The following is a 9967-nucleotide window of genomic DNA, read 5'->3' as shown; positions in this document are numbered from 1 at the left end:
ACTGTAATCTCAACAGCCTGATCCTGACACATTGTTTTTGTAAACTGAGGTATGGGGCTAAGGAAATGTCACCACATTTGTGGATGGAGCTATGAATGCAAACCTGGACAGAGTTTGTGAGATTGACATGGTGATATAGTTGGAAGCTATACGTTGTAGAAGAAAATTACAAAAACTTGAACAGTAGGCTATGCAAACTTACTCCACAACTAATGTAACCTAAATCCATGTTGCTAACAGTTCAACAAAGTTATTGATCGAGGAACTGTTTGCAACATGGATTTAGGTACTATTTCCAGATTTTGACCAGCAAATGAGATGGAAAAGATGAGCTTCCTCCATCATCTTCTCTTCTTATATAGTATCATGATATGGGGCCCATAATGTCATATTGTCATAAGTGTTCAAGTTTAATATGAAGTATAGTATCGCATACTAGGTCAATCAGTGTTGGTGAACCGTATTTAGCAACCACAGCAAAAGTTTGTCAAAGCGGTGTGTCTGACGTCACACTCCCATAATGCACGCGCTCTGAAACTCCAGCGCTGCACTGGAAAACCCAGGCCCTGAAAATAATAAAATAGTTTTACAAAATATCTCAGAGAAAAGGAACAAGAACCGATTCCCGAAAGTTTTAAAGGTACGTTTATGCCAATTTCTAACAGAAAAGTCCCAAATATAAGTCTGCCAGCCTGATAGTAAAAATCGACTCATGCCGAGCAACTTCGTGACATGAACTTGCTGAATTTCTTTTGCAGTTTTCAAATAGTAGTGAAATATGTATATTTCTGTTAATGACTTAATTACTATCTGTAATCATGAAAAGCATAACTGTTCCGCTGGCGCTCACCAAATGTTCAGAATACAAAAGTGTTAAAAAAGTTTTTTTTAAATGTTCGTCCTTATCTTCGCACTACGTGCCACCATTACGTTTTTTCGATCATGAATTACATTAGCTAGTCCCGTTTATTCAGTTTTCTGTTTACTCTATATTCTAATTGACTAGCGTTGCGTGATTTAGATAGTCGTTTAAAAAACACATTTCTGAAACACATCATTAAAGATCATATACAGGTTGAGCAGCTCGAGTTGATGATTAACAATATGTTCGTTGTATTTAGACACTTGATTGGTTTTCAAGTGTTACTAACATACCTTGTTTTACATTGTGTTGAGATCAGAGACGGTTTTGTAGTTAGAATTTTCTAATATAGAAAACCTTGGCTCATCATGCCACCCAATTTCCACAAGAGGGCACTATGACTAGAATATTGATCTGCAGCACTTGCACAATTATAACCATCGTTGTACTAAATCCTGAACTTCAATTTATTGCGACAGTTTTCCTTTTTTCACCTGTGTAATTGCAAAATCCGAGGAACTCCATTACATTACAATTTCAAAGTAATTACTGAAGTACTATATAATTACACTGTTACTACCAATGACATATGTCTATGGTTATTACACAGGTATAGATATGGGGTGTGTCAGGCACCAGCGTGACTGTGGGTAATTTCATCACACAACAACTATAGGCTGATCTGTGCTTATTTGTGCTTATATATAGGGCTGTAATCATGAAGAACTGCCACTCACATTCAACCCCTTCTCTGGCTGGTGTGGCTGGATGAGACCGGGAGAAGAACCACACAACTTACCCAAGAATTACCCTCTGGAGAGACACACACACACACACACATACAACTCACATAAGCTCAAGTAGGTTCATACACATCCAGTCCGAGCTTTAACGGCTGAGTGTTTGACTCCTCTCCTTTCATCGCCCAGGCCCTATTGGGTTGCTATGGCAGCTGCTGCTGCAGAACCACCCCATCTGATAGAGGCTTGTACTGGAAAGGGAGACAGGCGGACAGACCGTCGCCTGGAGAGAGTACGAAACACTCCACTAACAGCATTCAGCAGCACTCAACACCCCACTCTCCATTAAGGGTGGAGCCAAGGTTGTCAAGTTTGAAGGTCCTCTCTTAAAATACCCCATGAGTCTGCTCAGGCTTATGCTCCGTTGCCCTCTGCAGAAGACCCAGCGCTGTTCCCTCTGCTAGAAGATGTTCCAACAGAAGGAGCAACTGAAAAGCCACCTGCAGGCCCATGACGCCAACAGGCAGGTGTTCCAATGCCAGGAGTGTGGCAAACAGTACAGCACTCAGCTGGGTTACCGGCGCCACCTTCTGGCCACTCACACCCCCACCTCCCTCTCTGGTGAGCTCCATTTCCAGGAGGGAGAGCCCACCCTGCTGGAGCAGCTAGGGAGCCACACCGACAGGCCTCAGCCACTGGGGGGTGCCACCGACGCAATCAGGGAGAGGAAGTATTCGTGCGAGCGTTGCGACCGACGCTTCTACACCCGCAAGGATGTGCGGCGCCACGCTGTGGTGCACACGGGCCGCCGGGACTTCCTGTGCCCGCGCTGTGCCCAGCGCTTTGGCCGCAGGGACCATCTGACACGCCACCTGAAAAAGAGCCATGTCCAGGAGGCCACACCCACCACCCCCACAGCCACACCTGCCCCCACCACACCTGGCCCCGTAAAGGAGGAGCAGAGTCCTGTGTCATGTGGCATGGGGCCCACCTCAAAGGATCCCATAGAGACCTTCCCCATGGACATGTACAGCAGCTACCCCCTGCAGACCATGTCCAATCCAGGCATGGGCCACCATCACCATTCCCTCATGCAGGTTTCCCTGTCCACGGCCATGGGGGTGGGCCGCCACATGCCGGACCCAGCTCCCCATCCCCACCACCACCTTCCCCAGCCCCAGCAGCAACAGCAGCCTTATGGCCACATGCCCAGGTACCAGCATGGATCTACCTCATACCCCCACCCTGACACGGAGAGCTTTCTCATGGACCTGCAGAGTGGGCTGCCTCCACACCTGACTGCAGCCTCCTCCTCTACCTCCTCCTCTCCTCAGAGGGAGGTGCTCTCAGAAGCCCAGGGTGGGCCAGGGGCCGGGGACCCCCACATTCTGTCCAGGAGCCCCGCTCTCTCCTCGGCCGAGTTGTCATGCGCTGCTAACATGGACCTGGGTCCTCTCCTGGGCTTCCTGCCGTTCGGCTTGCCTCCCTACAGTGCTCATATGAGTATGGGAGGTCTGGTGATTGGCTACCCCTCTAGCTCCACCTCCACTGAGCCGCCCTCCTCCTCCAGTCCCCTGCCTTCTCAGGCCCCAGGAGGCCTTACCTTCCTGCAGCCTCCACAACCGCACGCACCCCAGGGTCCCGGAACCCACAACCACAACAACAACCAGCTACCTCAGGGGTTCAGCAACCCTGGAATGAGCACTTCCACCTCCCTACCTCGCTACTACCAGGCCTTTCAACAGTGAGCAGCCTGATACCATTCTAACACCAGGCCAAGGGGACACTTCAAATAGTCACGAATAAAGCCTCCAATAGAATATGAGTGTTTAGAACAGGGATGGGCAAGTGGAATTTTGTTGTCCCCTTTCTTAACAGCGGAGAGGGAGGGGGGGGGGTTACAGTTAACATGTTTAGCAATGGGGCAGAGTGAAGATTTAGAAATTTTATAACAAATTTCATTCATTTCTACAAATGTGTGCATTGATGCATTGGTGCATTGATCCACAGGTCAGTTGCCCATCCCTGGTCTAAAATGACCAGAATACACAAGTGATACATACACTATATATACAAAAGTATGTGGACACCCTTCAAATCAGTGTATTGGGCTATTTGCGCCACACCTGTTGCAGACAGGTGTATAGAATCGAGCACACAGCCATACAATCTCCATAGACGAACATTGGCAATAGAATGGCCTTACTGAAGAGCTCTTACTTTCAACGTGGCACCGTCATTGGATTCCACCTTTTCAACAAGTCAATTTGTCAAATTTCTGCCCTGCTAGAGCTGCCTCAGTCAACTGTTCCAGATAGCAGGTGTCCACATACTTTTCATCGTGTGGTGTATATGCTTTCAATGTGCTTGCATTTAAAAAAATATATTTAAAAAATACATACATTTTCAGTCTTTAAAAACGATGCTCATTAAGCTTTCGGTGGCAATAATTTCCATTATGACGTTGAACACAATGAACCACCTCATCAGTATTACCTCATCCGATTAAAATAAACTTGAGCAGAAGGAGAATAGTCTTTTAGCAACCCAAATGTTGTTTTACTGGAACCTGTTAGAAATAGGCCAAGTGGTTGCACTTTGGAAAGATCGCGTCAGGTCTATACAATGTGGACATAAGTGCTACATGACACCTGCCACTCATCTTGATTATTTTTTTTCAACAATGTGATTTACTTTGATGACAATTGTTATGCTAGATATATAACATCAGTTTGCATAACATTGTACTTTTGTGTCATCATGTAATGCTTATTTATACAAAAACTAGACACGTTTAATTTTTAAGTTACTTTAAAGAAGTTTCCTCTACCCAGTACCCCATTCCACTTATTTGGTCTGTTCCAGACAGTTTTAGCACACTGGTTCAAGTAATCAAGGGCTTGATTATTATAATAAACTGGGTGGTTTGAGCCCTAAATGCTGATTGGCTGAAAGCCGTGGTATATCAGACCGTATTCCACGGGTATGACACATTTATTTACTGTTCTAATTACATCGGTAACCAGTTTATAATAGCATTAAGGCACCTCAGGGGTTTGTGGTAAATGGCCGTTATACCATAGCTAATGGCTGTATCTAAGCACTCCTTATTGAGTCGTGTATAAGATCAGCCTTGAACCGTGGTATATTGGCCATATACCACACCTCCCCGGGCCTTATTGTTTAAGTTGACGTTTTAAATCAGCTGTGCGTGTTCTGGTATAGACCAAATAAGTGGAATTGCAGGGGGTACTCGAGAGGTTTGGCAAACACCTCTTTAGAGAGTTTTACTGAAATGGGTTTCGTATTACTGCATATCATTGACTGTATCCTGTATTCAGTGAAATGTCGCACCGATGTCTTAAAAAATGCTACTGTTGTGCCTCTTGGATGCCTACTCTCGACTGTGTTAAAGCACTTATGACATTATGAAAGGAAAGAATTGATGTCTTAAAAAATGTTTTGTTCCTTTTACCTCAACAACATGTTCTCCTAGATGAACAGCTAAACAGAATTATGTCCTGTGGGGTTAGGGTAGGTCTATATCTTTCCAATTTACTTTGGCTCTGAGTTGTGCCATTAGATCTAAAGTGAAAATGTAGGTTTTATGAATCTAGTTGCTTTTTTTTGTTGTTGATACAACATACAGTGATATTAATTGACCCATATTCTTTCTACCTCTATACTATTATAGTATATGTTATTTTTTTTCTGCCATATTCTGTCACCGGTGTAATCTAAAAATATAACAAGAAGTGTAACAAGCAGTACGGAAAATGTTGTATAACATCTCCTTGAACATTGTCTCTTTTACCAGTTCTCATGTATTATATCCTATCCTGATATGTAGATCTCTATTCCACACCCATGTTTATTTTATACTTGTTTGCCGCATTCCAGACTGACTACATTGCAGATGCCTGCCAGATCTCACAACACCTGGATAGGTGTTTTAAGATATCTGCCAACCACATCATATGATATAGCAATCTGATGCCCGGCTGTACAGTCGATGACGTAACATGCCACCATTGGTTGATGCAATGCACCTGTCTGCAATGTAGTCGGCCCGGAACGTGACCGTTGACTACCTCAGAAAAGAGCAACTTGTTACTCTTCATATTATTGTGTAGAGTTTATTTTTTGTCAGTTCAACGAACGCACACTTTAGTTCTAGATTTGTTTTGAGGTTAGCTTAGCATATTGACGGAAGGATGTTAGCACAATAATTAAGTTCCCATTATATTATGTTAAATGGTGATTTTGTTGTATTGAATTGCGGTGTTGCCTGCAGTAAAATGAGCTACTATTTAGGCAAACATCCCCGTTAGCTTTTAGGACTACCCTCTTGCTGTTAGTACCATCACCCTGTAGAAGAAGTTACAAAATAAGAATTGCTCTTATCATATTATCTTTGAAGCATTTTCTTATTGTCAGAATGTGAACATTAAAGTAAACAAATAGATTGATATTTCACTATCGAACACATTTCCTCTATAGGTGTAATGTCATTTGTTTTGGCATGAATTTGCTTCCATACATTTCCACACGAAAAGGTACAAACATTAAAGAACATTTATGTACATTTTACGAGTCAAATGATGTAGCGTAGCCACTATTTAATCACACACCAGTTTATTTTACACAGACAGACCAAGATGAGGATCTTCTGACTGATTGTGAGGGAAGTCTTTACAGGAATGCAGTCCAACGGAAGAGGTCAGAAGCACATTTACAACATACAGTGAGCAAGGCAGGAAGCTTCGTTGCATCTCATCAACTGGTAGACCCGAATCAATTTACATGAAGTTGATTGCAGTGCAAAGATGATAAAACTACTGTAATGTAAACAATATATCTTCTAAACACAAAATGAACCAGAGTAACATGTGTGGTGTAGGAAATCTGTTGAACTGATGATCTTCCATAGTCTCTTCGCCAGGTATTTCTTCAGTAGGACCTGGGACTTCAGTACTATATTGCTGCCCTTAGCCTTCTCTGCAATGTTGTTGCGCCACGGGCGTCTTAGACACTGCAGCACTTATTCGTCCTCTGGCCAAACAGGGAAACGGGTAGAAGTATTGCAATTAAACTGTAATAATCACATACTTTTGTTAATGTAGTGTATATTAGACTCGCAGCATATAAGTGATGACCCCTAAGGTCCACATCTGTGGGGAAGGACACAAAGTCAAAGTTGACCACCTCTGGGGCCAGAAATTCAGGGGTTCTAAAATTGACTCAGAGCCTACCCGTGACCTGTAGCTGATTCCCAGGAAGAAAGAACATTCATTTTCAAGGTTACCTTTGAGAGAGCTACTCACAATAAAGCCCCCAACACACACACAGCTGTGGAGAAAGGAGGGATTACCTTCTGACCAGCCCAAAGTCGATAATCTTCACCTGATGGCCAGTGTGATTCACACAAAGGATATTCTCCGGTTGTAAACATTGTAGTGGATAAAAGAACCATTGATTACTTTTCATGACACCGACACATGCATGAGTGCCTCTTTGATTCATGGTGAGTGACCACGCAGTGCTTCAAGTGGTGATTAAAATGTGTCTTGTCATTTGTGACAGTTGGTGGTGGGCCTTAAAATCTGGTTTGAGACAATGCATATCGAGTCCACCATACTCACTTTCAGGTCGAGGTGGAGGACGTACAACTGATGCATGTAGCTGACCTTTTCACAGATCCGCTTGGCAAACACCATGGCATCCACCTCGGTCAGCGGTGCACTCTCATCCACGATCCTTTCAAACAGCTCTCCACCCTCAACACTGCCACACACAGACAGCACGCTGACCAACTCCGCTGCTCCTTTCCCCTTTCCATTGTGTTCTTTTATTTGATGGATGTAATGCACTTTGTTTCGTCATGTATCCATATTTTGGATGATTCTGTCTACTGTATGTACAGTGGGGCAAAAAAGTATATAGTCAGCCACCAATTGTGCAAGTTCTCCCACTTAAAAGGATGAGAGAGGCCTGTAATTTTCATCATAGGTACACTTCAACTATGACAGACAAAATGAGGGGGAAAAATCCAGAAAATCACATTGTAGGATTTTTTATGAATTTATTTGCAAATTATGGTGGAATATAAGTATTTGGTCACCTACAAACAAGCAAGATTTCTGGCTCTCACAGACCTGTAACTTCTTCTTTAAGAGCCTCCGCTGTCCTCCACTCGTTACCTGTATTAATGGCACCTGTTTGAACTTGTTATCGGTATAAAAGACACCTGTCCACAACCTCAAACAGTCACACTCCAAACTCCACTATGGCCAAGACCAAAGAGCTGTCAAAGGACACCAGAAACAAAATTGTAGACCTGCACCAGGCTGGGAAGACTGAATCTGCAATATGTAAGCAGCTTGGTTTGAAGAAATCAACTGTGGGAGCAATTATTAGGAAATGGAAGACATACAAGACCACTGATAATCTCCCTCGATCTGGGGCTCCACGCAAGATCTCACCCCGTGGGGTCAAAATGATCACAAGAACGGTGAGCAAAAATCCCAGAACCACACGGGGGGACCTAGTGAATGACCTGCAGAGAGCTGGGACCAAAGTAACAAAGCCTACCATCAGTAACACACTACGCCGCCAGGGACTCAAATCCTGCAGTGCCAGACGTGTCCCCCTGCTTAAGCCAGTACATGTCCAGGCCCGTCTGTAGTTTGCTAGAGAGCATTTGGATGATCCAGAAGAAGATTGGGAGAATGTCATATGGTCAGATCAAACCAAAATATAACTTTTTGGTAAAAACTCAACTCGTCGTCTTTGGAGGACAAAGAATGCTGAGTTGCATCCAAAGAACACCATACCTACTGTGAAGCATGGGGGTGGAAACATGCTTTGGGGCTGTTTTTCTGCAAAGGGACCAGGACGACTGATCCGTGTAAAGAAAAGAATGAATGGGGCCATGTATCGTGAGATTTTGAGTGAAAACCTCCTTCCATCAGCAAGGGCATTGAAGATGAAACGTGGCTGGGTCTTTCAGCATGACAATGATCCCAAACACACCGCCCGAGCAATGAAGGAGTGGCTTCGTAAGAAGCATTTCAAGGTCCTGGAGTGGCCTAGCCAGTCTCCAGATCTCAACCCCATAGAAAATCGTTGGAGGGAGTTGAAAGTCTGTGTTGCCCAGCAACAGCCCCAAAACATCACTGCTCTAGAGGAGATCTGCATGGAGGAATGGGCCAAAATACTAGCAACAGTGTATGAAAACCTTGTGAAGACTTACAGAAAACGTTTGACCTCTGACATTGCCAACAAAGGGTATATAACAAAGTATTGAGATAAACTTTTGTTATTGACCAAATACTTATTTTCCACCATAATTTGCAAATAAATTCATAAAAAATCCTACAATGTGATTTTCTGGATTTTTTTTCTCTTTTTGTCTGTCATAGTTGAAGTGTACCTATGATGAAAATTACAGGCCTCTCTCATCTTTTTAAGTGGGAGAACTTGCACAATTGGTGGCTGACTAAATACTTTTTTGTCCCACTGTATGTCTCTGAATGTCTGTATTTTGTACTTTAGTGTATGCTGCCAGCAAACCAAATCTCCCCTCAGGAGATCAGTAAAGTATATTAATGAATTGTTAATTTATTGATCCCTGTTAAATTATATGTAGAATGTTGGGAAGCACTACAGTGTAATGGAGTTCATGACAAGGAATATCAGAATGGAATATGAAGGAAGAGTACCAACTTCCTATTCCAGAATTAACACCAGCTGGTGCTTGGCCTCAAAGACCTCGTAGAGCTGGAGGATGTTGGGATGACTCAGCTGGTTCATCGCCTGCACCTCGTTATTCACCTTTTTTCACAGGCAAATGTCAACATACAAATATGTACCTGTAAAAAATAAATATATGTATTTATATCATGTTGACATTTATCAACATGGTAAAAGTACATTTAACCATTCACACAATGAGGAAACCGACTCAAGTTAACTTAGCAGTGACAAGTGAGGTCCTGCCTGGCAGAGATACTGTCCTAGGTAGTGGCTCGATGGGTGGGGCTTGGAAATTACCCTGGCAGGTGTGGGGGTGGGGGGCCCTTTGCTCCAGACCTCAGTTACAAGACAAAACAGAATAGTCTTCAATGGAAGTTGGACACATTTCCTACAAGCCTCTCATTTTCACAATAGCATGAGCATTGTTGTAACATCAACATTGAGAGAGCAAAATCATTGTAATTTATTTCCACTTCACAGCTATTCATCTTTCAAATGCTGTTTGAAACTTTCATTCAGATTAATCACATGGCGTTGGTTGAGACATTGAAATACAACCTTTTTGAAATGTAGTGAGCTCAGTCAAACTTAAGTCTGTGAACAATGATAC

At 43.3% G+C, this 9967-nt stretch overlaps 1 protein-coding gene across 1 annotated transcript; it reads left to right on the top strand.

Annotated features, from left to right (window-relative positions):
• Positions 1-502: 502 nt before the first annotated feature.
• plagx (pleiomorphic adenoma gene X) lies at positions 503-6185 on the top strand. Its single transcript, XM_024375344.2, has 2 exons — positions 503-640; positions 1571-6185. Exon 2 carries the CDS (start codon positions 2070-2072, stop codon positions 3348-3350), a length of 1281 nt encoding a protein of 426 aa, XP_024231112.1. The 5' UTR covers positions 503-640; positions 1571-2069; the 3' UTR covers positions 3351-6185.
• Positions 6186-9967: the final 3782 nt, after the last annotated feature.

The sequence above is a fragment of the Oncorhynchus tshawytscha genome, linkage group LG16 (assembly GCF_018296145.1).
Source record: "Oncorhynchus tshawytscha isolate Ot180627B linkage group LG16, Otsh_v2.0, whole genome shotgun sequence".
Lineage (NCBI taxonomy): Eukaryota > Metazoa > Chordata > Actinopteri > Salmoniformes > Salmonidae > Oncorhynchus > Oncorhynchus tshawytscha.
This window is presented reverse-complemented; position numbering and strand designations above follow the sequence as displayed.